The 27,379-nt window shown below is 53.2% G+C and overlaps 9 protein-coding genes across 10 annotated transcripts in view; 4 read left to right on the forward strand and 5 right to left on the reverse strand.

The window, feature by feature from the left end:
- Positions 1 to 380: 380 nt before the first annotated feature.
- H257_08689 (hypothetical protein) lies at positions 381 to 1,372 on the forward strand (the record flags this gene model as incomplete). The annotated part of the gene is made up of 4 exons (XM_009834712.1): positions 381 to 481; positions 527 to 647; positions 698 to 800; positions 849 to 1,372. 4 exons carry the CDS (start codon positions 381 to 383, stop codon positions 1,370 to 1,372), a joined length of 849 nt encoding a protein of 282 aa, XP_009833014.1.
- Positions 1,372 to 2,977, reverse strand: H257_08690 (protein disulfide-isomerase domain). Its single transcript, XM_009834713.1, has one exon. The coding sequence runs from the start codon at positions 2,944 to 2,946 to the stop codon at positions 1,450 to 1,452; it is 1,497 nt and encodes a 498-aa protein (XP_009833015.1). The 5' UTR covers positions 2,947 to 2,977; the 3' UTR covers positions 1,372 to 1,449.
- A 1,333-nt stretch (positions 2,978 to 4,310) lies between these two features.
- H257_08691 lies at positions 4,311 to 9,101 on the forward strand. 2 transcript variants are annotated; one of them, XM_009834714.1, is made up of 4 exons: positions 4,311 to 6,477; positions 7,216 to 7,467; positions 7,522 to 7,631; positions 8,504 to 9,101. In XM_009834714.1, exons 1-4 carry the CDS (start codon positions 4,359 to 4,361, stop codon positions 8,909 to 8,911), a joined length of 2,889 nt encoding a protein of 962 aa, XP_009833016.1. In that variant the 5' UTR covers positions 4,311 to 4,358; the 3' UTR covers positions 8,912 to 9,101. The 2 variants fall into 2 exon arrangements, with proteins under 2 accessions (XP_009833016.1, XP_009833017.1); XM_009834715.1 differs by lacking the exon at positions 8,504 to 9,101 and having other exon boundaries at positions 7,522 to 7,727.
- Positions 9,102 to 9,912: 811 nt separating this feature from the next.
- Positions 9,913 to 10,716, forward strand: H257_08692 (hypothetical protein). The gene is made up of 3 exons (XM_009834716.1): positions 9,913 to 10,074; positions 10,132 to 10,191; positions 10,257 to 10,716. Exons 1-3 carry the CDS (start codon positions 10,005 to 10,007, stop codon positions 10,592 to 10,594), a joined length of 468 nt encoding a protein of 155 aa, XP_009833018.1. The 5' UTR covers positions 9,913 to 10,004; the 3' UTR covers positions 10,595 to 10,716.
- Positions 10,717 to 10,811: 95 nt separating this feature from the next.
- Positions 10,812 to 11,487, reverse strand: H257_08693 (hypothetical protein). Its single transcript, XM_009834717.1, has 2 exons — positions 11,423 to 11,487; positions 10,812 to 11,370 (listed from the first exon to the last, which is right to left on the reverse strand). The coding sequence occupies exons 1-2, from the start codon at positions 11,477 to 11,479 to the stop codon at positions 10,918 to 10,920; spliced, it is 510 nt and encodes a 169-aa protein (XP_009833019.1). The 5' UTR covers positions 11,480 to 11,487; the 3' UTR covers positions 10,812 to 10,917.
- A 101-nt stretch (positions 11,488 to 11,588) lies between these two features.
- Positions 11,589 to 22,333, reverse strand: H257_08694 (hypothetical protein). The gene is made up of 21 exons (XM_009834718.1): positions 21,778 to 22,333; positions 21,636 to 21,686; positions 21,330 to 21,538; positions 21,051 to 21,267; positions 20,675 to 20,927; positions 20,353 to 20,570; positions 19,237 to 20,083; positions 19,091 to 19,177; positions 16,977 to 18,867; positions 16,711 to 16,848; positions 16,451 to 16,659; positions 16,077 to 16,342; positions 15,896 to 16,014; positions 15,728 to 15,837; positions 14,946 to 15,578; positions 14,380 to 14,724; positions 14,077 to 14,313; positions 13,677 to 13,913; positions 13,292 to 13,579; positions 11,837 to 12,814; positions 11,589 to 11,773 (listed from the first exon to the last, which is right to left on the reverse strand). The coding sequence occupies exons 1-21, from the start codon at positions 22,275 to 22,277 to the stop codon at positions 11,660 to 11,662; spliced, it is 7,947 nt and encodes a 2,648-aa protein (XP_009833020.1). The 5' UTR covers positions 22,278 to 22,333; the 3' UTR covers positions 11,589 to 11,659.
- A 636-nt stretch (positions 22,334 to 22,969) lies between these two features.
- H257_08695 (hypothetical protein) lies at positions 22,970 to 23,845 on the forward strand. The gene has a single exon (XM_009834719.1). The coding sequence runs from the start codon at positions 22,984 to 22,986 to the stop codon at positions 23,713 to 23,715; it is 732 nt and encodes a 243-aa protein (XP_009833021.1). The 5' UTR covers positions 22,970 to 22,983; the 3' UTR covers positions 23,716 to 23,845.
- Positions 23,846 to 24,136: 291 nt separating this feature from the next.
- H257_08696 (hypothetical protein) lies at positions 24,137 to 25,804 on the reverse strand. Its single transcript, XM_009834720.1, has 5 exons — positions 25,400 to 25,804; positions 25,109 to 25,343; positions 24,947 to 25,057; positions 24,700 to 24,859; positions 24,137 to 24,641 (listed from the first exon to the last, which is right to left on the reverse strand). The coding sequence occupies exons 1-5, from the start codon at positions 25,786 to 25,788 to the stop codon at positions 24,301 to 24,303; spliced, it is 1,236 nt and encodes a 411-aa protein (XP_009833022.1). The 5' UTR covers positions 25,789 to 25,804; the 3' UTR covers positions 24,137 to 24,300.
- Positions 25,805 to 26,177: 373 nt separating this feature from the next.
- Positions 26,178 to 27,379, reverse strand: part of H257_08697 (tubulin alpha chain) — a gene marked incomplete at both ends in the record, with an annotated part of 2,634 nt that continues 1,432 nt past the window's right edge. The window contains one exon of the mRNA XM_009834721.1: positions 26,178 to 27,377. Coding sequence (XP_009833023.1) covers positions 26,178 to 27,377 — 1,200 coding nt within the window. The remainder of the gene's footprint in view (positions 27,378 to 27,379) is intronic.

Raw genomic sequence — 27,379 nt, forward strand, 5'->3', positions numbered from 1 at the left:
GGCGAACTGATGGGGTTGTTCAGTGGTTATAACCTTTTGCGTCGGTGTAAAAACGTATTTTTTTTCACTCCTCACTCAATATTTTGAACTTTATTGCAATTCAAAGCTAGAAATGCTTGTTTTTAGTATACAAATCTGGGCATGTTTTTGGATTAATTTAATTTTCAATACTTTGGAAAAAAATTGAGAAAAACATGGTGGTGATAACCTTTCGCGTCGGACTGTAGTAGGTACTTACTTACTATCCATGCACACACTGAATAATAATATTGCAAATGATATCATATAATATTTGTTTCTAAATTCAGCCAATCACACCAACGTATACGAAAGGTCGCGATCTTCAGCAGCATTTTGTTCCCGCTTGCCCAAAGAGCAACATGTCGGTGCTGGATAAGGGGACTCGATACAGCTTTGAATGCATTCCGCACAAGGCATCTCAGTGGGAAACGAGTGAGATGAAGTTGAAGCTCATGCAATGGTACCAACTCCCCCCTTGCACCAACACAGCTCACTATCATGGCAGGAACTTGGATCAACATGGCGGCGTGAAGCGGTTCCGTATGCGCGGCAAGTTCGACCCCGCCAACGACGCGGCGTTCCTTCGTGCGTTCTTTGAGAGCAAGTCCGTCCGAGCGAACCTCCCGGTGCGCACCACATCCACTCACACTTTCTTCCTAACCAGCTAAAACGCTAGTTTCCAGCGACCATGCCAGCATCTCTCGACGACCTGTCGTTCCGCAAACTCAAAACGAACGTTTTGAGTATGGCCTTCTTCGACAAGCTGGAAGCGTGCCCGGGTACATGCTTCCGTCACTCGAGTTCATTTCACATGTAATAACATGTAGACATCGTGTCCTGTGGCGGCATGCTTCGCCGGTGCATGGACGACGTGGTCGACGACTGCACCGTCAACGACAACCTCAGAGACATGCTCGTGAACCCTCATTCAGACCACGAGTCCTCCCTCTTCTCATCTTCGGAACAAGACGAAGCCATCTTCCAGATCTTCAAGCGTCTGGCCATCGGCGGCGCCATGGCCCAGCACGACGACACGCTGCAGCCGTACTTGGACTGTACCAAACAAGTGTACAAAGCGCTTCTGTCGGTGCACAAAGCAACCTCGAGCCATCACCACCACAGCGAAAACGCCGCCGATCCACTCGCCAAGACTCAAATTGGCGTCCGCACGTCGCTCTACATGGTGCACACTGGCGAACGCGACTCCAACCAGCAGGAAATTGCCGTCTCCAACGCGACCTGCCAACTCTTTCCCAAGCCCAACTCGCCGTTCAATGCATGCTTTGTAGCGATTGACCCGCACACGTTTTCCGTGTTGTGCTGGTATGTTCCGTTTGTGCCTTTTTGGTAGACATATATAAACATCTGAAGCGTGCATAATACTCGATAATATTACGAAGAAGCTACAGTATGGGTTTCAATAGTAGTTTATAGTTCGTCGTGGTCCACGCCGTGGGATTCGCCGTCCAACGTAAACTTGGTCGCGTGCTTCTTCAAGAATTCGGTGAAGCCGGCCACTTCACGGGCACCTTCGTACGCGATTGGGTGGGCCTTGTCGTTGGCCGGGAAAAAGAAGATGGTCGGGAACCCCTTCACGTCCACTTCGGGGTGGTCGATTTCGTTTTCAGTCGCGTCAATCTTGGCAATCACAATCGTGTCCACGGACGCAAAGTTTTCGGCCAATTCGTCGTACTTGGGCGCCAACGTCTTGCAATGGCCGCACCAAGGCGCGTAGAATTCAAGCAGCACGTCCTTCTTGTTGTCAATCACACGGGATTGGAATTCCTTGCCCGAGATCACTTTGACCGCTTCGTTGCTGTCGTCGTACGGTTCAGCAGACTTGAGGGTGGGCTTCAAGTCGCCAGTGAAGTAGTCGGTTTCGAACTTGATCAAAGCGGCGGCGGTCAACGTTTCCGTCAATTCAGCGGCCTTGGTGGGGAACGGGAACTTCTTCATGCCGGCGGCCATGTTGACCAAGATGATGGCAGGCAAGTCGTCTTCCTTCAAGCTGAAGTATTCGACGATACGGGTTTCCGAGAGAGGAACAATCACATGCAAGATCTTGCCCTTGTTGACGGCAGCGGCTTCGGTGACGGATTCGACGAGCGACTCGTAGTAGTCCTTGGTGGAGTCGGCGAACACCAACAAGTGGACTTGGATGTCACCGCCAAAGATTTGAGAAGCCTTGTCTTGGGAAAAGGTCATGACGAGGGGCTTGTTGTTGCCGGCAATGAATTCCGCGATGTCCTTCTTGTTGAACTCACCGTCAAACACAACCTTCTTATCGTCGAACTTCTTGAACAAGACAACCGAGCCGGCGGCCTTGGCGTCTTCGTGCAACGAGGCGTCGGTCGTGGCAACGATAACAGCGATTTCTTCGCCGTCGGCGACCTTTTCCAAGATGTCCTTTTGCGTACCGGCCACATCGTCGATGTGGGCCAACACAACCACGTCGTTGGCGTCAGTCAACTTCTTCAATTCTTCAGCGGTTTCAATGATCTTCACAGAAGGGCCAGAGTTCTTGATGACCCACTTCTCAATTTCGTCGGCGGTACGACCACCAGTGTACGCCTTGACGGCAGTCGGGTCTGTATCCCCCTTGAAGAACTTCAACGTGGGGAAGCCAGACACGCCGTACTTTTCGCCGGCTTTGGCATGCGCGGTGGCATCCAACTTGGCAATGCGGTAGGGAGGGGTGTTTTCCAACAACGCAGTGGCCGCCTTCGCGTATTCAGGGGCAAGCGACTTGCAGTGGCCGCACCACGGGGCGTAGAATTCCACCAATAAGTACTCGTTGGAGGTCACTGCTTCTTCGAAGTTTTCGTCGGTCAAGACGAGGACGTTTTCTTCTTCCTCGATGGTGGCGCCAGAGACGGCGGCAAGGCCGAGCAAAAGCAAGGCGGACAGCGACGTGAAAAATCGCATCTTCAGGAATCCAGCAAAAGCGAAAGTGACCGTGATCTTGGCATGGATCCTGGAAACGCATGAAATCCGTGTCGAGGTTCACCACATTAAAATACATGACCAGGTCAAATCCGCATCTTGATATTTGTATGACATCGTTTGAGATGCATCCGATCTTCAAACATTACATTAAAATATTCTGTTGGAGGCCCCATGCATACAAATATCAAGTCAAACGTGACACGTGGACCACCTCAGTGCAAATATCTGTGGCCACGTGGACGATTCCATATCCACATAGTGGATACAAATGTCAAGTCAAAATCCTTCCCCCACCCCTTCTTGAAGTATCTCATCCTTGCGATTTGATTGGTTATAATTTGACTGTCTAGCATTTGATTGGCCAGTCTTTGAATCGGACAATTTGGCGGGCAAAGCCAGTTGAAGCAAAAGACAACAGCAGAGTTGTTCCATCGATCGATGCTGCGTCAACTTGCCGCCATATGAACCCCAGCGTTCATGGATAACTTCGACGACTACCGCATGTACATGAAGGATGGGAAGAAAATCAGAGAGACAAGTGCATGCCGCTAGCGGTCGAATTCTGACGATCTGGTGAAAAATGAGGGTGGAACATGCGTTGCGTACATACTTGTCAAAGCGTCCGAATGCCGAGACTGCGAGCAGGATTGCAAGCTATCTTGTGCGACCAAGGCCATGAAAGAATCAAGGAATGGTATTATACCATGCAAGTGCGTATAGTAAGAGGATGATCGTGTGTGTCATAAGCTTATTGTCCATGAAGTTCACGCATGCTTGTAGCAATCGAATCGAGTCAACACGGTGAGCTCAAATGTGTGCACGACTCCTCTGACTCCTCTATGCCCCATACCATAGCCACAGGGCACAATATTTGTAATGCTGCCAACACCTAGAGCGTGCTTGATGCAGTTGGTTATACATCCCTACTCTTGACATACCGATATCGTTGTTTTGCAGAAGTCCTAGCAATGGCGCGCTCACTGCGCAATCCCTTTCGTTCTCTCAAATAGCACAAGCTAGTTCAAATGTCACCTGAATGTCGCATTGCCGCCTTGCGATAAGGACCACACTCTAACAATCACACGCATAACAGTTCGCATCGCACCAACCATCACACGCCTTCCGTCACAAGTCCGCGGCGGTCTGTCCTTTCTGGCGTCGGCGCGTTTGTGCCGCTGGATTGAACGAAAATGGATTTGGGGCTCGCATCGACTGTGCCTGTGTCCGTTGTTCGATATCGTACATACATTCCATACAAATAAGGCATATAGCGTACAGTACATAATGTATAATGTACGCCCTGTACGTGCCCTGCACCCGATTTCTTACGCTCGTCCTATAACCGATACCGCACCGACACATCACATCGGCGGCGCTGCGTGGACATTGTGATGAGCAATCATGACCTGCACGACAAGATGCAGAAGATGAGGATGCACCGCGTTCCAAGTGACTATGCCACACCCAAAGCGTCAACGTCCATGTACCCACCGACGTCGGCATCGAGTAGGACGAGCAACGGTAGCACCCACGGGCAAGTTGGAGGCGGTGGCCTGTATCACTCGGGCATCCCAGTCGGGGGGCAACGTGGTAGCAACACAAACTTGTATGCGCAAGGAATCACGAGTCCACGTTGCGTTGGTGGTGGGTACCTTTCCCAACGTGGCAGCAGTCAAGACCTGTACCAAGCAGGTGGGTCGTCTGCCGGGACACCGTCATCATCCAGTGGTGGTGGTCGCGACTTGATTGCTGCCGCGGCGGCGGCATCGCAAAAGAACCGACAAATCCGCGGTCGACCCGGCTCAGGGTCTCCCCTCGCGACGCATGTTGCGTTCAACGACCATCCAGGGTACTACAAGGCAGCGTCTGACTCGACCATGATGCGGAAGAACTCGAGCTGGAGCAGCATGGATTCCTTGGACCTTTCGAGAACGATTCAGTATGATGACCCGGCGTCGACGATTCGCCTTCCGCGACCGACTCCTTCCCAACCGGCACCACCTCTCATGTCGACATTCCAATCTCCGTTTCTCGAACAGTTGAACTTTGACGGGTTAGACGAAGACGATAGCAGCTCCATCGGGTACATGGAAGACTACGAGCACTCGGCGACGTCGATCAATGGCGGCGGGATCACCGACTGTCCAGGCGGCTTTGACGACGATGACGAGGAAGACGACGAGGATACTCGTAGCGACACGTCGTCCCTTGGCGCCCATGCGGACACGGCGCCATCGGTGCCGTATCTACTCCACGGTCATCGGTCCGTGCCCACTGCTTTCCCAGACGACGGACGTCGGGTGACGTCTCCTTCAAGCATCGGGCGGCAGCATCACACTGGACAGTACATGGTCTCATCGTCGCCGCCGAACTACCACGTCCCCCACCACCCACGGCACCACTCGTCGTCGGTGCCCCCTCGGTCGATGCTTCCGCCCCCTGCGCACCACAACATCATCCAGCATCAACAACCCCCTCCTCCGCCCCTTCCGTCGTCGTCCCCGCCCGTCCCTGCGTCCTCCTCCATGTCCTCGACAACTACCCCTGGACGAAAACCTCACATCCATGCACATGCCGACAGCTCAAAGTACGTGTACTCGTCGTCCGGCACGCGGCAAGAAGGCGACATATCCATCTGGATTGGTACGTGGAACCTCGGCGCCGCGGATCCGTTCAGCGACTCGCGGGGGCTCATGGACGACGCCGACACGTCGCGGATGGTACGCCATCTCGTACCCGTGGGGTACGACCTGTACGTGTTGGGGGTCCAGGAAGGCGTCAACGAAAACGTGTACTTTGCCATTCAAGCCTACTTGAACCGGAACCCGCAGCTGCTGCGGTACCAGCGCAAGGAGCTCCGCAACGACAAGGTGGTGCTACCCAATAAACAAGCCCCGACGGACGCCGTGTTTGACGCGGTGCGCGGCCGCGGCGACGGCGCGTTCATGGGCACCAAGTTTACGGGCATGGCCGTATTCTGTGGTGACCACGTGGCCGCCGACGTCCAAGTACTACGCGCGGGGCTCCACAAGTTTAACATTGCATCCGGCTCCAAGGGCGGCGTCGCGGTTGCCCTCAAGATCAAACACTCGACGCTTTGCTTGATCAACTGCCACCTCGATGCCCGCAACGACACGTACCGCCGCGACCAGATCCGCCTACTCAACACCAACCTCGGCAAGGTCATGGGCCATCCGTACTTTGACCTGACGCAGCAGTTCCACCACGTTGTGTGGATGGGGGATTTGAACTACCGTATCGTCAAGATGGACGCAACCGAAGTGTGCCGACTCTTGACGGAAGACCGCATCGAAGAACTGCATGACCGCGGCGATGGCCTCCTCAACGACCGCAAGCAAGGCATCTTTGAAGGGTTCAAAGAGCCCGACAAGTTTCACAACTTTTACCCGACCTACAAAAAGTTTCCACTCCGAGGACATGTCGACATGGACGACCCGCGGTGGCCGGAGCGGGTCTACCGCGTCCTGTACAAGGAGCCATTTTACAAAGGTAACGTGGATGGAACCATTCTCTATCGCTGCATATGATATGGTCATATGTTGTATGTGTGCTCGATGAAATGTATATATATATATATATATATATCGTTTGTTGGAATGTAGTATTTTAGGAGTTTGATATATATATATATCATGGTTTCTCACATGTTGTCTTGTTTTATTCTATGTTTATTATAGTAGTTGTACAATGTTATTTTGGTTTGTTCTCGTGGAATGTATATCGTCTCTACGATATAGTGTGTTTTTTGTCAGTGATTTTTGGTGGGATTGATATGATTCTTTGTTGTGATTTCATGATATTGTATTTTTGTGTTTAACGTACGTTTGTTATAGTAGTTCTTTTCGGGTGTAATATGGCGTGTTAGAATAGAGTGTTTGCTTTTGTTTGGACTTGTCAAGATTTGAATTCGTATGGCGCGATTACTACCAAGAAGATTATTGGTGGGGAATGCCGTGTTGTGTGACGATAAGATGGGCATGAATGCTATTTTGTGTGTTGATTTAGTCACGATGAAACATGTGAAAAGTGTGGTGGTGGAGAGTGTATAACTACCGTATCTGTCGTTGATCTGAAATACAAAACGCGAATATAATTCTATAATTCAATACAATCTTGAATCAATGATACATATATATGGTCACGAATTCTCATTATTATTATTTTCAACTCTCTTTTTCTCGGTTATTTGAAAATCTTTAACGTGTGTTGTGGTTGACTTGTATGTAGGCGGGCAAGTCAAAAAGCGGGTACCGGGATGGTGCGATCGCATTTTGGTCTACTCGACGCCCATGCGCAACTCGGACTTGGTCGCGGAGAAGGTGCCGTGTCCGTTCATCCAAGGGCGGTGGGTGGATAACTACCAAAGCATCAACGACGGCGTCGGCATGGACGTGTCAGATCACAGCCCCGTGACATGCACGATGCTGCTCAAGTTTGTCCGCCCGGCCATGACCAACATCCCAGGGGGGCTGGCTCCAGGTACATATGTGACAGAGAAAAGCAAGGAGGATGACATGTGACGTGGTTGCGTAGATGGGCTGGGCGCGTACACAGACTTGCGACCGAGTGTGCGGCTGCAGGGCCCGTCGTACGGTGGCGGCCCCCACGGCCCCGTGACCACGGTGCTCACGCTGTTCAACATGGTATGGGTATATTTTTTCCCAGAAACGCCTGTGACGTTTGTGTGTGCTGATGATTCGTGAAATCTGTCGACCGGGTCGTTCTTCGTTGTACTGCATGAAGGAATGTGTTGTATATATTGTGCTTTCGAGTGACATTTCATTATGTTGTGGTTTCTCGTTGGAATTTAAATCGATTTGATTGGCTACCTCAGATGAGCTCAAAATTATTAACCAATCAAAACCCATTTCTCAATGAAATTCAACCAATCAGATCGATTGTGGATCGGTTTGGTCGGCGCGATTCGATTGCAACCCCTCCTCCCCAAATTTGTATATCAAATCGACAATAAACAGTATAGTTTTCCTGTGGTGATAGGTATATCACACCAATTAAAGGTCACACATACACTAATTCGATGTTGATGGTTTTCTGCAATCTGATTGGTTCAATCCGTTCTCTGTCGATGTTTCTATTTGTTTGGTCGTGTCGTCGATATGTATGTACCCTTGTCAATGTCGCTTCTATTTATTAATACTCGAGACTTCAACCCAACAATATATCATGTTGTCGAAAAGTGATATATTGTCTCTCTTTTACCTTAAAATTGGACTTTTATGCTGATTCGCCAAATCTATCGGTCGATTCTTTGTACTGACTTTTGTAAATACCCACCGTCCAGTGTCACACTAATTTCATTCACACACTAATATGATGTTGCATTGGTCGAAGAGTGGATTTGATTGGCTACTTGACTCGTGTTGTGGTTTTTGATTGGTTGATCGTATGTCGTCAGCCGATTTGGTGCTGCTCATTCGATTGAGCACCCCACTTTCGAATATATCGACTTGACAATATATATATATATATTTGACATGTATATATCCTTGGATAGGTTGTGACGTGGGGCAACCACTCGCACGTGCCGAAAAAGACTCGTGTGGTCGCGCCGCTGCTGGGCGAAGACGATCTGCTGACTCGCCAAACAGAGGCCACCGGCGAGCGCAATATCACCATCACGAATGTGGCCACGCTCAGCTTGAACGTGAAATTGCACCACGAGCGAAGTCTGCAGGACCTGCACATGCTCGTATGGGTACGCCACGAGAGCGTGGTCGGCCACTGCGTCGTGTCGCTAAAACGAGTGGCCGACCTGCACACCGACGGTGTCGCAGACGAAGCACGGTACAAAGCCGGCTTGTACTTCAACTCGGTGCCCGTGACCATGGACGGTGGCGTGCCCGTGAAGCTCATCTTTTCTGTCAAGACCAACAGCCTCCAAGGCAGGTCGCGGCGGCACTAGACCCTACCGACCGCTACCACCTTTTGTCGTAAACTGTCACACATATACTACCCCTGTACACGCCTCGTTCTTGTATAGAATATGGGTGTGCTCGTTGTCGTCATCACGTTGAGCAAAACCACCAGTGAAATTGGAAGGAATGCTCCAATAGTGTTTGTGTGGTTGGTTACATCCAGGTCCGAATGAGCAACTAACTGTATGTACATTGCTGCTCCAAGCAGCAGCATTTCTAGTACACATTGATGCACGATGTATATATGAATAGTCTTGGATTGAGATCAATGTAGTTGCGCTCACGTGACCAGACTCTTCGACGTGTCGTCGTCAGGAGTGGGGACTACGTTGAATGGCACGACGACTGTCGTCGCGACCAGCAATTGGTTTGGTTGCATCAACGGGTGGTCCTGATAGGTCATTCTTCTGCTTCGTCGCACAGTCACCTTCGGTCGCTCGATATCGAAGTCCGATCGCGGCACATACAGCCGCAAGCATGAACAGGAGCACCGGGACAGGGCACATTTGTGGTGAGGTCGGCAAGATGACAAGTGACTTGCGTGCATTTAGCTTCACGATGCCATAATGTGACAATACTATATCGAATCATGTACACTGACTCATGTTCTATAATAAATAGAACTCGCATCATAAATCTAACATAGTCAAAACTAAATAATTTGGACGTATATAATTTAAAAACAGTTGCTTACAATACAATATGATGTACTTCACATGATTAACCCTGATTGTTAATTGCATTTGATTGGATGCTGGCGTACTTTTTCAACCAATGGCATTGCTTCAACCAAACTGTGGAAAGCAAGCACACTGCCGCGGACGCTAAATGTCTCCTTAGGCACAATTACACTCACGCTTCATCCTTCAATATGCACAGATCCCCATGATGCTCTCAATGGTGGCCTTCGAAGGTGGTCGCTGCAAAGCACTTGCTCAACGTGCGAAGTAACTGAGAGTTGGACTTCATGGACGCTCGAATCGAACTTATTTGGCAACTTCTGGACTTATCCCGTCGCACCTGTGGGGGTCAATTCCGCCACCTCATATCCACTCCAGCCAGTCCAGTCGACCGACCACTATGTTCGCCCGCATCAGCTCCACGGCGGTCCGCCGCACTGCCGCCACGCAAACCCGAGGCTTCCGCAAGGGTACATGCATCATCTTCTACTTTGTGTCATGACATACTCATGACTTTGATTGTATAGGTAACCCCACCAAGTTCACGGAGAACAAGGCAGACACCGGCTTCAACGCTGTGCTCAACGGTACTACACACCTACGCACATTCATACCATATATGGATACATGGATTGATGGTGATAATGCGTAGCCGACAACTCCAAGCACACTAGCAAGGTGATGCACTACACGAGCTACGGTCTGTTGGCGTTGGTCCCTGCTGCCGTGGTGCTCAGCCCATCCGCGTTGAACGTGCCGGTCGACTACTTGCTTGCCGTGCTTGTCCCCGTGCACAGCCACATTGGGATCAACAATGTCGTGTCCGACTATGTGCCCAAGAACTTCAAAACGTTGGCCCGTGCTGGCGTCCTTGGCGCGTCCATCGTCACCTTCCTCGGCCTCATTACCCTCAACGTCACAGGCGCTGGCGTCACCGAGACTGTTAAGTCCCTGTGGCGTGAACCTCCTTCCAAGGAAGTCTCGCATTAATCGTGACACTGAGCATCCCCGTGCGACCAGAATTGACACAATCAAATTGTTGAAATTTTCACGAAATTATTACCAAAGATTTGCTAATTTCGACGGATGTTTCAACCGGAAGTTTCATCGATGCCAGTTTCAGTAACGCACTGGTCATGTGAAAGCAAAGGCCAGCGCCTCGTTGCTTCTGTTTACTGTTAGCTACAGAGACATTATGGATCATGAGCTGTATCATGCATTGCTTTGTTGTCATGTGGGTGGCTCTACCCACGAATATGCCAGAGCGACATGTGGGCGTAACATTATATGGACTTTTGCGGTGGATGTTCACATTACACTGCACTGGTGGTGGTGGGTGTACCAGTATCGGCCGAAAGCGTTGGTTTCGGCAGCAACACCTTGGCTTGACCGGAAATGGCGACGTCGCCGTGGCGGTCCAGACATCGCGTGGCGCACACTACCAGCCGCATGCGCGCTTTCACTTGCAGCACTTCAATCTCGGCATGGACAAGGTCCCCTACATGGATGGGTTTGTGGTATCGCACATCTTGCGCGACGTAGATGGCGCCAGGAAATGTCGCGCCGAAGATCGTGGGGAAGAGACTGGTGCATAGGATCCCATGAACGACAGGTTTTCCAAATGTCGTTGTGGCGGCAAACGCTGCGTCCACATGCAATGGGTTCGAGTCGCCCGACAAGGCTGCAAACGTCTCGACGTCGGCAGCATGAAAGACATGGTCGATGGACGCCGTCACGCCCTCCTCAGGAAGGACGCCCAGAGGAACCTACATATGAACATGCGTCGTGCTTGTGGTGACGAGTGTAGGGACGTATTACCTTGGTCAAGTCGCCGACGACGCGGATTGCATGACGTAGTGTTCGCGTCCTGTGCATGCTGTTTGGAATAAATCAAAAAAGTAGTGACGGCACCTGATTGGTGGAACGAAAAGTAGAAAAGGCGTTTGATTGGATAGAAAAAGACGTCCAACCTTTCAATTGGACATATGCCAACCAATCAAACTATTCATTTCAATATTATACCATTCACAAATTACACTGTTCTAATGCGTGGAGCTACAGATCGTCGACTGCGACTCCAACTTGCATGTTGCCGCCGCGACTGTCTACATGCAGTCGCGTGAGCACTGCTTCGACCACGTGTCTTTGCTCCACGGGTGTCAACTCCGCCTATGCAAAGTGAACAGAACATGAGGCACATGTGGCGACCTATCCACCCAGCCCACAACGTACCAGCGGCTTGTTGAATCCTTGCAGAAGCTTTGGGTTCACCTCGATAGCTTGCATGTACTCCGTGTCAGTGTTGAACACATCCAGAACCAAACTGTTTCTTGTGGGGATGTAGCCCAAGGCTAACGACAGCGACTGGCCATCGATTTGCTTGACACCTTGGTACCACAAGTGCTGCTGGCGGTTGGTGTCGTTCCCTGGTTTCAAATGCACAGCAGCAGCGCTGGACTGGTGCACACTACTCGATTGAATGTGCTTGGAGGGGGTGACCGCCATCGACACGTACGGCTGGCTAATCTTACGCGTTGAGCTATCGCCTGCGTTTGCATTCGGCGGGCGCAGCACCTGCACCGTCTGCCCTCGTTTCATGGGCGGGTTCTGACCAGTTTCGAGGGCCAGGTCGCTCACAAAGCGCTCCTTCAGCGTTCGGCCGTTCGACAACACGGTCGTCGTGGGGTCGTCTTCCTGCCATTTAGGTTTTGGCCCAGGTTTCACCATGGTCAACTTCTGTTGGTCGTCCAAGGGCTTCATCGTGGGTGATCTCGGGGGCTGCGACAGTGTTGGCGACGAAGATGCCATCATGGCCTTCCACAGTTGCTGTTGCTGCGACAGCTTGGCATGCATATCCGCGGCGACGGCCTTGTGTTGATGCAGCAAGTCCGTGAAAAACGTCTCTTTTAGCTGCAGCTCGAGCCCCACTTGATCGCGGTCTGTCACCGCATCCATGAGCCGCATCTTGAGCATGCTCGCGTCCTTGTCTTGGCTCGAGTTGTCGCATGGCGCGACACCTCGTCGCATAAACGCCAATACCTCCATCGCCCTCTCCCGCTGCGTCGCCGCCAACATGGTCATGGTCGAGTTGGCATGAGCCAGAAACTGCTGGAACTGCATGCGCGCATGTTCGTTGGTCTTGTTGCAGCTCTCGACGCACCACGTGGCGAGATCCATGTCTGGCTGCCACTCCACAGCGTGCCACGTCACCTGCACAACGTCAATGTGAAGCAAGCGATCGAAGTACAGGATTATTGTCAAAGGACTGGCGTTTTTGCTGGCAATCCCATTGAAGAAAGCGTAGTCGTATCGAGTGAATTCACACAGATACGCCATGTGCGAAATGAAGCTTGTTTTCCACGACATTACACATTGAAATTGCATGGGTCTGTACGAAAACTGAATCGCAATACCGAGAAATAGCGCTCAAAAGAGGCAATTTTGGTTGCTGTCTGTCGCATGTAGGAATCTGAGTGTCGTTGTCCCCAAAGTCAAGGCATTCAGTCGCATTCAAACTAGTCTCCATGACGATCGTCCTTCCATCCATCCACATGACACACTCAACAGCACAATATACATGTATAAGCTGACTCGATGCCACTGAAACAAAATGAAATGGAGGGTACAAGGGGGAAATGTTAGGGGAAGTAGGGGGATGGATCTATAAGTTGTCTATGGCTATCATACCTCGAACGGCAGGAACGGCGCCATGTCCTTTTGCAATGCATCAAACGAGCCCATCACGTACTCCTTCATGCGCTTGAGTTCCTTGATGCAGCCGAGAATCGCATGGCTCAGCTCCGTGGGCATAGTCGCACCCGCCTTGTTGGCCGACGACGTCGAGAGCAACTGTGTCACGGACCGAATGGCGCCGTACACCAACTCCATGAGCATGCGGTCGCGGTCAACATAACGCGCAAAGAAGGCCGCTTTCTCGCCGCCGTCTCTTCGGCTATACGTCTCAGTGGCCTGCACCTACAGCCCCCCCACGACGATACACATCAGGTACGTATACAGCGTCATCCACCATGAAATACTCCCTCGTAAATGCCATGCAATGTATGTATGTTACCTCGAGGGCCCGTCGAATGGCGTCCATGGTCGCGTCGTAGTCAGCTTGTTCCTTCAACTTGATCGCTCGAACATTGGTGAGATCTCGCTGCAACGACTCCAATTGACATGCGGTCGAGCGCTGCAAGTCGTCGAATTGCCGCGCGCTGGCAGTCTTGACGTCTTCCACCTCCAAAGCGCGCGCCCGCTCGGCCGCCGCCAAGGCCAGAGCCCCACTGCGTTCCGCGTCTTGTCGTTTCTGTTCACGACCCGCAACAACAACAAAGTCAGTGGCCATATCGTTCACATAACAACTTGATAGCAGACACTGGCTATAACGACTCTAACCAACAAAACTCGATATCTTGACATGGATAGTTTTCTGAAACCGACTCTTCAGGGCACTAAACGGAGGTGCTCACCGTGTCGAGGTCTCGCCGGAGGGCGTCCATTGCGACCGCGGCTTCCCGACGGAGGGTGTCTACGGCCGTAGCGTGCGCGGCATTGTCCTGTTCGTGCACTTGTTTACGCCGGTGGAACGCCGTTTCAAAGTCCTTTCCGTCCTGGAGCTTGAGGTCCAACGACTCGAAAAACGACGGCGCATTACCCGACGAAAACACGACGAGGCCATACTTTTTGCCCACCGCTGCCGCGCGCATCTACCAGTCAACCAAACATCATCACACACGATGACGTGATCGAGATAATGACTCCCGAACACGCACCTCGAGGTCCTGCAGCGCTTGCCGCGCCACGTCCAAACTGCCCATGAGCGCGTTGTTGTTGGCTTCGATGGCCATCTTGGCGCGCACCAAGTCGCGGTGCTTCACCGCGAGCTCCAAGTACGTTTGTACGACCGCCACGACGTCTTCCGAAGTGCAGAGCCCCCCGTCTTGACCGAGGAGGACGGACACGCGGGACCGCAACGCGTGGTAGTCGTTCACCCACGCCAAGATGTCCTTGGCGGAGCTTCGCTTGGACAACACGGGCACCAAGGCCCCCGACTCGGAGGAGGATGTCGGCACCATCGGGAGAAGAGGCAGGCCCACCCCTTGCCACACTCGCGCACACTACGTCGTCATGGCATCAATACCGTCAAAAAAATCTCTGAGGTGGAATCAGAGGTGAAGAATCATATGTTTCCGTTGAAACGGAAGATGGTATCACATATAGCCTCAGACATATGGATGATCCGACGTGCAAAATCAGATGTAGCAGCTCAAATGGGATCATACAATGGAATCAGATTCACGTATACCCAGCAAGGCGGAATCAGATATGTGACACGTACATCGGCCCGGAGGGTTTGGTACGTGTCGAGAACGTCGGTAATATCGCGAGGGGTCGCGCGGGATGCCTTTAACTCGAGCTGGTTGGCCGCGTGTTTGCACAAGCCGGCGTATTCGACCAAGGTCGCGATCACGTCACGAGGGGATAACGTCACCACTGGACTCAGCTGCAACACGGCGGCGGCGTCTTCGCGGAATGTGTTGTACTCTTGCAACGTGGCAACAATTCGGGACGGGGCGATGGGAGTGTCGTCGACGACGCCCCACACGCCAGCCACCGCCCGAAGCATCGAAACATGCGCGTCCACGACGTTGCCAATCGTCGCCGCGGTCGGCCGCGCATCAGAATCAGAATCAGATATCTTGTGTTGGCCCATAGGAGATAGGGTCTGCGCCACGTGATCCCGCAAGCTGCTCCATTCTTGCACGTGTTGAAGGATCGTGTGGTTGTCGACAGTCTCTTTGGGTACGTGGATGACGCCGGCGACACGGGTGCGAAGCTGGTCGTACGCATCGACGTGACGCAGTAGCGTCACCGTGTCCACGTCGCCTGATTCTGCCGCTAAAATCGCTTTGCCCTGGCTCAAGCACGCGTGGTACGTGTCCAGATGCTCGAAAATCACACTCGAGTTCACCTAAGACCGTTATGAGAAACAACAAATATTCATTTTCGTGGCCGAATGGGTGGGTTCACAGGATGACCGAATGGTTGGAGCATGGGGTATATACATACTCGTACATATATATATATTATATATATATATAAACACTGTGGCACACTTACCTCTTGAAGCTGGAACCGGTGGCCCGTCTTGTCTTTGAGCCCCATATACTCATTGATGCAAGCGAGAATGTCGGCTTCGCAACAAGTACCGTTGTCGTTGATTCGTAACGCTATGCACAACCACCGGACCGAGCAATTACTACCACGAACATACGAACGGTTCAATACCTTTTGCCACATTCAAGCGGCACGACTGCCATGCTTGCAATGCGTCCATAATGTCTTTTGCGGTAGCCAGCAACTGTCCAGCGTCTCCTCCGTTGTCGTTGTTGGAGGGATTGGTGGACCTAGAACCATTCCGTCATCGTGACACATACCACCACGATAACGTCATGTTACTCAACCGTACATTTCAGTCGAGGTCAACGTGGGGGCTGCGTCACGACGAAGCGACTGGTACGCTGAAATGTACTCTAACGCTGCATCCACACTCGGGGCTAGTTCCGGCACGAGGCGGGGCAGAGTGTGCAGCAGTCGAGTGTGTTCTTTCGTGTAAAATATCACTTGGCGAATGTCACGATGACACGTGTCGTTGACGGGGACGTTTGCCCACAACTCGTCGTGCTCGTCGACTACCTTGCGCAGCACGTCCACGCCGAGGCGTTGTGGCCCCAGCTAGTCAACACACACATCCCATCGTGTCGGTCGTGAGGGATAGGGTTGGCGACTGCAAAAGGAAAAAAACACCCCTACCCCGTGTACACAGTAGGACGGTCGTCGTACCTGTACAAACGTCTGGCACTCGACGGCCAGCGCCAAGAGCATGGCCAAGAGCGCGTCCAAGTCGTCGAGGGTGGTCATGCCGGCCACATGCTCTGCCACATTCGGATGAAATTGATCTTGAATCAACGACCGCAACCCCATTTTAATTCGCGTGAGGAGAAAGTCCCCCGTGTAACACTGGGCCACGTGCGCTTCGAGCGTGGCAATGTCTACGACGATTACGTCAGTCGTTGAGGCAAGTCGTGATGATGACGGCGTACTTTGCATCAGCGACGCGACCGTCGATTCTGCGGCCATGGCGGCCTCGTGATGGCTCATGTCCGCGGCCGCTAACGCCTTGACCACTGCCGCATGGTCATTCACGCTGTCTCCAAGCTGCGTTTGCAGGGATGCCACCTCTACGCCAATCGTCGTCGGGTTAGGTATCCCCATTCTGTTAAGCACACTCGTTCTCTTCCGTTCAATGGTTGAACCGTCGACCCAACTAACCCATCTCCTTTCGAGGTGTTGATGGTGACGCATGTACCTGATTCCAACTCTGCGATACGGAGACTGGTCACGCGTTCAAGGTCGCTCGTCTTGATCTCCCATCCGTCAATGGCCACCTTGGCCACCGCTTGATCCTGCTCCGCTTGCTGCACGAGCGCTTGGAGCTGGCTGTCGAATTGTGCGGATTGCGCGAGCACCGCCGCCTCCCATGCGTCGTTGCGCTCGGCCATGTGCTTTTCAAACGCGTTCACTTGCGCCTCCATGTCGAGGTTGTACCGACGGCACTTGTCGGCCATTTGCGTGTCGAACGTGTCTTCTTGCCGGGCCAACTTGGCTTCCAGCGTCTGTTTCTGAGTCAAGAGGTCCGACTCCAGAATTTCTTTTTGCCTGGCCAGCGCCCCTTCTAATTCCGTGCGTTGGCTCGACAGGTCATGCTCAAATTTCGCCCTCATCGCCATCGTGTCCTCAGTGTACTTTGCTTCCCACTCACGCACTTGCCCCGAGAGGTCGGCGTCCAGGGCCCCCAGCTGCGCCTCAAACGTCCCCCGTTGCTCGGCTATTTCGTTCTCAAACTCCGATTTTTGGCGCACGACCTCGCCTTCCAACGCCGCGCGCGTCGACGCGACTTGCCGCTCCAACACATCGACCTGTTGCTTCATGGATGTTTCCAGGTCGGTGCGCTGCCGTAAGATTTCAGCTTCGTATTCCATCCGTTGACTCATGATTTGACCCTCCAACGCGGTCTTCTGGTCGGCTATTTGCGTCTCGAATCGACGGCGTTGGTTTGCCATCTCGAGCTCAAATACTTGGGTTTGGTGCGCGATTTGACCTTCCAGACGTTCCTTTTGACGAACCAACTCGCTTTCCAGAGTACTTTGCACGGCCACAAGTCGCCCCTCCAGCGTCGTCTTGACTTCGACGTTTTCGCTTTCGAGGGTTTCTTTAGTCCTGCGCAATGTAGACTCATAAAACGCTTTCTGGGTCGCCAAGTCCGTCTCCAACGTCTCCTTCGTCGTCCGCAACTCAGTCCCCAACCGCAGCGTTATGTCTGCGAGCTCCCCCTCGAGTCTGGCTTTGGTCGTGGCGAGTGTGGACTCTAGCTCGGCGCGTTGGGTGGCCACGTCCAGCTCGTACCGTTCCTTTCGCTGCCGGATCGTAGCTTCGTACCGCTCTCGTTGCTGCGAAATCACTACCTCGTAGCCCGCGCGTTGCTTAGCCAGTTCGCCTTCCAAGTCGGTTTTGGTTGCGAGGAGCTTCTCGTCAAACGCCGCGCAAGCTGCGGCGTCGCGGGCAGTCGCGTGTGCCACTTGGTCTCGCAGCTGCCCCTCCAATGTATCGCGCTGGTGCTCGATCAAACACTCGAGGCGGATGCGCTGCTCGACAAGCTGCTCTTCAAACGCTAGCTTGCTTGCCTTGAGCTGCACCGTCAACGTTTCCTTTTGGTACTGCAACTTGGCTTCGAGCTCCAACCGCTGGCGCTGCGCGTCCTCCGCCGCCGCCTCCACCTGGACGGTATGCGTTGCTTGCAAAGTTGCTAGCTCCACTTGGAATTGTTTGGCGGCCGCGGCCTGTTGTGCCACTTGCGCCGCCATTGCGTTGGCATGGTCCTCTTGCAACGAGGTCACGGAAGCGATGTGGCTAGCGTGAAGGCGCGTCACACTCTCATCATGCTCCACGCGCAAGTTCGCCACGAAGGCGTCATGTTGTTGCACGAGTTTGTCCTGGGCGACTTCCGCCGCCGCGACTGCATACGCTACCCCCCGGACTTCTTCGGCCAACATGCCCAGCTGGTCTCGACTCGTTCTAGTCGCTTGGGCCGCCACGGCTCGAACATGTGCGAGGTCGTCGCGCAGTTGGGCCCGCTCCAATGTCAATTTCGTGCCATTTTCTTCCAATTGGGCGATCGTGGCGGCCGATGTTGTTCGCTCCTATAACCACGGGAGTATCAGATATGTTTCAGATTCTCCAACTTGTAACAATTTGAGAAGGTCACCGGAACCACGAAGCCTATCAGATTCTCCCCATTTAAGACAATCTCATAATCTCATAATGCCACCACAGACAATTTCAATGTCGAAATCGAATCAGAGTATCCCAACGTATACCCATCGAACAATCAGCGCAGGACACAAGCGACAGTTGTCCATGAACCTGTTGCAAGAGACTTTGAACCTTGGACATGTCCAGCTCGGACGTTTCTTGCAGGGTAGTCAATTGAGCTAGCGCCGTCGCGCGTTCCTACACAAGTACAAACTCGTGTCACAACATATGACCTTCATTGGGGGGTATTTTACTACCTGTTGGAGTTGGGTCTTGAGGCGACTCAGTTCGATCTCGAACACGTCTTCTTTGCCCTTGAGTTGCATTTGAAACTGCGCCATTTCCCGCTGTCGATCCTCGTGCAAAGTCTGTCGGCGCTGGTTGGCCTGCTCGGCGTTCATTTTCAGCTGAATCTCCAGCAAATGAATCCTCTCTTCCTGTTGCTCCAACGCTTCCGTTCGCTCGATGACCTTGGCTTCGTAGTCGGCCGCCGTCGCCCGCGCCTGCGCCTGGCACGCAGCGAACATCGCGTTGGTCTCGTCCAGGATCGTTTGCAGGGCGGTGAGGGTCGCGGCGGCGTCCTCCGATGCCTCCCGCAGCACCTGGTTCCGCTCCGACAGCTCCAGCCCCCGCTCGTCCAGCGTAGCCCTAGTCCACGCCACAAGGTCCTCCATCGTCCGGGTATAATGCGCCTCGTCAACGCTGTGACGCAGACTCAATTTGGTAAAGTTGTCTTCGCTTATGGCAAACTCCCGGCGCGACGTCCCCAACGCTACGTCCAAGTCGTTGGCGCGGGCCGTTTGCAAGTCGAGGTCGGCTTTTAATTGGGATTTGGTGGCCACTAACTCTTCTTGCGTGGCCCGCATCGATGCAATCACGGCAATGTGCACGGCAATTGCGGCTTGATTCGTCTCCACTTGGCCCATGAGCTCAGCCGACATGCTCTCGTACGCCGCCTTGAGCGCCGCCACTTCGGCATCCCGGGCAGCGACTACTCCATCGCGCTTGGCCAGCCGTTCGAGAAGTGACGTTGTTTCCTTGTCCTGACGAACGGCAGTATCGTCCAGCCCGTGGATCTTGGTTTGCAATAGCTCGATCAGGGACCTACAAAGACATACCGGTATTGGTTATGTATCGTGGTAGTTAGTCGTAACTAGTAGAAATTGAACTTTTATTCAAAACGGATGGTGGAAATGCATAGATGATCCATGCTGGCTATTCACAAGTTTTGACATTTCAACACGTATAACTTGTCAAGTTATACGTGTTAATAAACCAACGCTAGGGGATCGGTAGTAAACCTCATCCACGTATGATGGCGTGGGGTTGTGAAGTAGAATTCACGGGGTACAATTTATCGACGTATCCTTTACCGATTCTTGAGGTGTTGGATTTCCGCGGCGCGACAGGTGGTTTCAAGCTTGGCGATGTATGCGCTTTGATCGCCCACGGTGCGCGCCAAGCTTTTGAGCTGCGCCGTCTGCAAGTCGATGGTGGTAAAGTCGGCTACATGGGCGACGGTGCTGGCTACGATCGATTCCTCTTGTCGGTGGATCATCTTGGCTTGGGCGTCGATGCGTTCCTTGTACATCTACAGCCCCCCCATGTCGCCACAGGTATGAGTGAGACGGTCAAGGTTCGTACAAGCGACATTGCACTTGGCGTGACGAGAAAGGCAGTTTCCAGTTGGGGTACCTTGGTCATGGCGCGTTGTTCGCTTTGCTCGACGTCATGGGCGGCTTTGGCGGCTTCCCACTTGGCTTGCTGTCGCTTGAACGACGCGATGGTCTTCTCGTGCGTTTTGATCGCCGCCGTGAGTTCATCCTGTTTGTCTTGACCCAACTTGACGTCTCGACGCAGCTGGTCCACGTTGAACACGTACCCGTGCATTTCCTCCTTGTACGCGTGCAATGTGCCCTTCTGGTCGACACATTTGGCCTCTAACGACCTGCATCATATCCATCCAAAACGTCAGTAGAGAGAATGGGATACTGTAGGTGCGCGACAACCACTCAAAGTGCAAACAACAACAGCGATAGCGTTTCGTTCAACAATCAATACACACACGTACGCTATCGCTGTCCGCGCTTGAGCGAGCGATGCTTCCGTGGCGAGAATGTGCTTGGACTGATTCGCCATCGTCACTTCGTGCTGGGCCACCACTTGGCGGCACCCCGCGAGCTCCGACTTGGTCACGTCCAACTCGTCCACATGTTTGGCCAATGCGTCCACGGTGCGTTGGTGCTGCATCTGACTTTGCCTCAAACTGTGCTCCGTCGACGCCAGCACTGCACACACAAACGTGCATAATCAAAATGCATGTATAGCATCAAGCATTCTAGGGTCGTACCATCGCGGGTAGTTTGCAGGTCGGTCACGTGCGCCGCGATCGTGCGGTCGCGGCTTTCGACTTCGTGGGTAAAGTACTGAATCGTCTGCGTGAGGGTGTCGGAGAGCTTGGCGCGTTCTCGCTCGTTCGTGTGCAACTCGGTCTCCTTGACCACCAACAGCGCTTCGAATTCAACCTTCTCGGCCCCCCACGCTTGCTTTTCTTGGACGCTACAGACAACAGAGTCGAGGTCATCCAATGAGTCATAGATAGTCCAGACGTGGACCAACCCCTACAACAAATCACGTGTGACGACTGCATATGTACCTGGCCCTGCGTTTCGCGACAATGTCCGATTCCATATTGGCGATCTCCGAGCTAGACCACCACGATCCCATAGAAACAAGATTGATATCGAAAATGGAGGTTGGGCAATACGACGGGCGGTGGTACATAGTCGTCAGTATACCTGGCTTGTCTAAAGAACATGCGCTCCTTGGTGTTGTTGGCGTAGATCGCTTCGACGTGGCCCTCGGCGGCCTGTCCGAGCTGCTTCATTTTTTCCACTTCGGCCTCCAACAACGTCATGTCAACTTCGAACGCCGGATTCAGCAGCGATGACGACGTGGGGTCGTACAACTGCGCGGTATTCAGCACAGCCGACGGCGGCTGATGCGACGGGGACTGCTGATCTTCCAGCTTGCGTGCGCGCAAGCTCTGACCTTTCGACTGCTTGGACGGTGTCGTGGGGGCCAGCAGAGCCACCGGCTTTGTTGGCGTCGTGAGACCCCCATCGAGGCCTAGAATCGGGGTCAATGCCAGCGGAGGCTGCGGGGTCTCGGACGACGATGGCGAGTCGAGTGGCAACCTCGGGGGGCGCCGGGGCGTGACCTCTCCGTCCGTGGACGTCGTCGACAGTTTCGGAAGGTTCACGGCGTTGACGGCTCGCTTCTCGTTCACTTTCTTCATCGTGATGGCACTTCTGGTGCTACTACTTGGACGCCGCCTCGGGCCTTGCCCATCGGTTGACGACTGTTTCACCGAGCAGTTACAAGTACCATTCCGCCAAACTTAGCGTGAAACTGCTCGTGTCGACGACGCTGCTGGGACGACTGGCCCTTGCAAGTCCCTGCGATCCAGTCTGTCGTGAGCGACAACGTGTGTGATGTATTCTTGCGCATCCATTGAAGTTCAAAAGTACTGGATTTGTCGATGCTTATCTGTGGCACCCACCACAGATGTAAGCTGTCGTTAAAGTAAACACTTCTGAGCATTACAGTAGGCATCCAATGACATACCGGTGGCCATGCGAGTTACTATGGCACAACGAGGACTCTAGTCACTCTGTCGTGATAGCAATAATGCTCCAGTTGCAACATTTCCATTACTAGGCTCGAGGGGGCTACAGTATGGGGGAATGTGGTAAACTGTGAGCGATGGACATGGCACAGTGCTACCAACCACTTATGCGACAACGTGATGACGAATCATGTCATGCATCCAATCTATCGCTTGGCATCCAAATCACACGACGACACAAGTAGCCAACACAAGTTTTGCAGGCAAAACCCGATTTGGAATTTGGGCATTGCATGCGTATTTCACGAAACGGCGACAGTTTCACGTTCAAACGTCAATCGACGGGCCACGCCTGTTGTTCTCTGGGTACATATGTATGTTTAATTTATCGACATTCAACCACGGAACGCAACGACACATGGCGTCAAAAAATGCAGCCCCTTCGAGCCCCCCGATCGCCCCAGCCAATGAATCGGGCGTGCTTCTCTTCAACGTCGTGCTGCCACTGTCTATCTTTGGGCTTGCGTCGCAATACACGTCTACCCTCAATGCCATGATTCTGTACACCGTGCCGCCCCTTGGCAAGTGTCTGTACGAACTCGTAGGCAATTGCCGCATCGACTACATTTCCATGGTCCAGCTGGGCATCACGGGGGTGGGCATTGCAGTAATGCTAGTCACCAACGACCCCCGCGTTGGGCTCCTCAAAGACATTTTGCCTCCTATGGTCATCGCAGTCGTGATCTTGCTGTCGGCGTTGCTGCAGAATTCGTTCAATTTGGTCTGGCTCGTGTACCGGTCGTGGTACGAAGCAACGAAAGGCGACGGCGTCGCGCGCCTCGACCGCGTGTGGCAGACCAACGCCCGAGTACGCAACCAGTTCAAGGGCCTCGCCCTCGTCGTCGGCAGTGTCATCTTTGCCGAAGACAGCCTCCGCCTCTATCTAGTGTTCCACGCCCCGCTTTCCACGATGCTCGTCCTGAACCCCGTCCTCGGCATCGGCACCGGCATGTCCTTGACGTTGTGGGTCGTCTACTCTGTCAAGCACACGCCTGAGCTGGCAGACAACGCCGCCGCTGCTGCAGAAACCACGCCGCTGCTTTCGTGATATTCTGCATCTCGACAGGAAGCAATGTGCTAATTTCATTCCCATCCCTAAGTTGACATGCAAGGGGTGGTGGGCCTGCCTACACCTAACAAGAAGACTTGTATCTTCTCGTGTTGGTGATCTTTCTTCGACGTCAGGATATTAATGTACTTCTATTTATACTGTATACTACTACTAGTGGACACTGACACATGAGTTTGAGCCATGCATCGACGGCAATATTTAGATCACGTTCGATTGAAAACTATCGTTAGATCTGTCGTAAGCTTGTAGAAGTGACCATTCAGCTGCACTTTGCCATTATTCCGTGAGTTCGTACGACCCACTCCACGTCCCACTCTCGTCCAAGTGTTGATTATCAACCATCATTCTACAGCACTAGTACAGTATGTAGTACTAACGTTATCATTGAATGCACTGTCGAAAATATACCATCGTTATCTATGCCATTTGACAAGAAGCAACAGTCGCGAATGCAAACTTCATAATATCACGAAGCCATCTACTGTCTGTATTCACTTTCACAGACGTGCCCCATCCGGTCTAGTATATCCTAGCATCTCCACGATCCAGTTGCAAGACAGATCAATGCTTCAACACTGCTTGAATGACACCGCGCTTGCCGTTGATGCGCCACTTTGGGTCTTCCTCGTTCAGGTTGGCTTCTACTTCTGGGGCGATTCCAACCACCGGATCCGACTTCATCGTGCGCAGCGTCACAAATGACGTCGGAAAGAAAGGCGCGGCGGCGCGCAGGGGCGTGGTGGCGGGCCAGAGGCGGTCGCCGAGGAAGCGGCGGTAGTTGGCGTCTCCCTTGGAGATGACGAGACCCGCCGTTGCCAACACCGCGCTCAAGTCTGCCGGGAGTTCGAAGTAGAACCGGTATTGGTTCCAAAACAGGTGCGACTGGGGAACCAATCGGTGGTCTAGGATTACACTAGAACGTCAAACTACCGCTGAAATACCCTTTGAAAACAAACGTACGGTCGACGTGCGCTTGGAGTCGGGCGGCCAGCGCGCGTACGTGCGGCGACCGAGACGGATGGCCCATGAGGTGAATGGTTTCCAACACATCGTGGGGCGTCGCGTCAGAAATGTACGTCGGCGCCGCCTTCGTATGCAGCACAATCGACGGGGTCCACTTCTACAGCCATGTCGAATGATGACGTCAACACATGAGAACGATACGATCACGTCATCGACCATTTTTGATCACGTCATCGACACGTACGTGGGTGAGCAAATGGTCGGCGAGCGCCAGATCCAACAGGATTTCCGTGCCGCAATTGTCGTTGATAAAGTGCACGGGCTTGGATTTGTGCGTCGCCAAATGTTGGATCACCTGGGTATGTCAACATCATGATGACGTTATCGCACGACGTCACGGACGTACCGCCGCGGAATCGTCGGCCAGCAGGTACGCGTCGTCAATGTCCAGCGTCGCATGGGTGCCTCGGATGGAGTCCTTGACCTGCTTGTACGCGCCGTCGGCCTTGTTGCCCCACAAACTGAGCTTGAGAAGCACGCCCAACGACTCGTCGGCAGTCGTGTCGTCGATGGTGTCGTGGAGGGCGGCCGCGGATTCGAGCAACCGCCACGGCGTCGGGTCATCGAGCTCGGCCATCTTCCTATGTGTCAAGAAACAATGATGAGGTGGGCTCGTATTGGTAACATGTGTTCGTACTGGCAATGGTAGGGATCGATCCCATGAACAGCATACCCCGTCACGTCGAGCACCAATCGGAATAGGTACGCTTCCGCGAAGAACCACGCTGCATTGTGCCAAGTACGCCCTTCCCCATGCAGCTTCCAGTCAGCATGCCACGTGGGGTCGCTCGATGGATCAGAAAGCGCGGGAATTGCACCATTCGCGCCCACATTCGCCGCAAGCGTTCGTAAGGCAGCGATCGCGTCGGCCGGAAGCGTCTTGTGCGGATGGGGTTTGGAGTTCTGGTCTGCCATGTCGTTGAGGAGATTAGGGAGACGAGTGGTCATGGCTTCATAAGCGAACGGAACGCTTCCATCCGTGAAGATCAGCGGCTGCGCATGCAGTTGAGTCAGGAAGGCGTCCATGGATATGTATCGAAGGAAGTTCAATGATGTCGTGTGAAGCCAGGCAAGTTATTCATCCGGATAAAATACCGGATAGTGATAGTAATCTCGTAGTATCATTGAGGAATCTGGAAAACAAATTGAGCAGTACTAGCTAGTACCACAGTAGTAATACTATTAATATCATTTTTAATTACTACAGTGCAGTATTAATACTACAAAACCACTAAATATCAAATTAGTATTAATAATACAAAACCAAGAAAGCCAAGTATCAAAACACAAGCACACGTTTTGTTCCATCGTTAATCTACAATGCCATCTAGATATACTATCGCTACGCTCAATTCATTGTGGGGCTACCGGGGTTTGAAGGGGTGGTGCCCTTCTATCATCACCGCATACGATCCCTAGTACTCTTCGCCATACTCCATGTCGTCTTCGCCATCGCCTTCTTGCGTTTCGGCGCTCACTTCTTCGTAATCCTTCTCCAACGCGGCCAAGTCTTCACGCGCTTCGGAAAACTCGCCTTCTTCCATGCCTTCGCCCACATACCAGTGCACGAACGCGCGCTTGGCGTACATCAAGTCGAACTTGTGGTCGATGCGCGAAAACACTTCGGCGATCGCGCTCGTGTTGGAGATCATGGCCACCGCGCGCTGGACACGGGCCAAGTCGCCGCCGGGCACGACCGTCGGCGGCTGGTAGTTGATCCCGCACTTGAACCCCGTGGGGCACCAGTCCACAAACTGGATCGTGCGCTTCGTCTTGATGGTCGCCACGGCCGCGTTCACGTCCTTGGGCACCACGTCGCCGCGGTACATGAGGCACGCCGCCATGTACTTACCGTGGCGCGGGTCGCACTTGGCCATCATGGACGCCGGCTCGAAGCAGCTGTTGGTGATCTCCGCCACCGACAACTGCTCGTGGTACGCCTTCTCGGCCGAGATCACCGGCGCGTACGACGACAGCATAAAGTGGATGCGCGGGTACGGCACCAAGTTGGTCTGGAACTCGGTCACGTCCACGTTGAGCGACCCGTCGAAGCGGAGCGACGTCGTCAATGACGAGATCACTTGCGCGATCAAACGGTTCAAGTTGGTGTAGCTAGGGCGGTCAATGTCCAAGGAGCGCTTGCAAATGTCATAGATGGCTTCGTTGTCCAACATGATCGCTACATCCGTGTGCTCCAAGAGTCCGTGGGTCGCTAGCACCGAGTTGTACGGTTCCACGACAGCAGTCGACACCTGGGGGGACGGGTAGATGGTGAACCCGAGCTTGGACTTGCGGCCGTAGTCGACAGACAAGCGCTCCAAGAGCAAACTGCCCAACCCGGAGCCGGTGCCGCCGCCCACGGCGTTGAAGATCATAAACCCTTGCAGACCCGTGCAGTTGTCGGCGAGCTTGCGGATGCGGTCCAACACGACATCGACGACTTCCTTGCCGATGGTGTAATGACCGCGAGCGTAGTTGTTTGCCGCGTCTTCCTTGCCGGAAATGATTTGTTCGGGGTGGTACAATTGACGGTACGTGCCGGTGCGGATTTCGTCGCACACGCTCGGTTCCAAATCCACAAACACCGCTCGGGGCACATACTTGCCCGCGCCGGTCT

This window comes from Aphanomyces astaci (genome assembly GCF_000520075.1).
Source record: "Aphanomyces astaci strain APO3 unplaced genomic scaffold supercont1.20, whole genome shotgun sequence".
Taxonomy (NCBI): Eukaryota; Oomycota; class Saprolegniomycetes; order Saprolegniales; family Verrucalvaceae; genus Aphanomyces; species Aphanomyces astaci.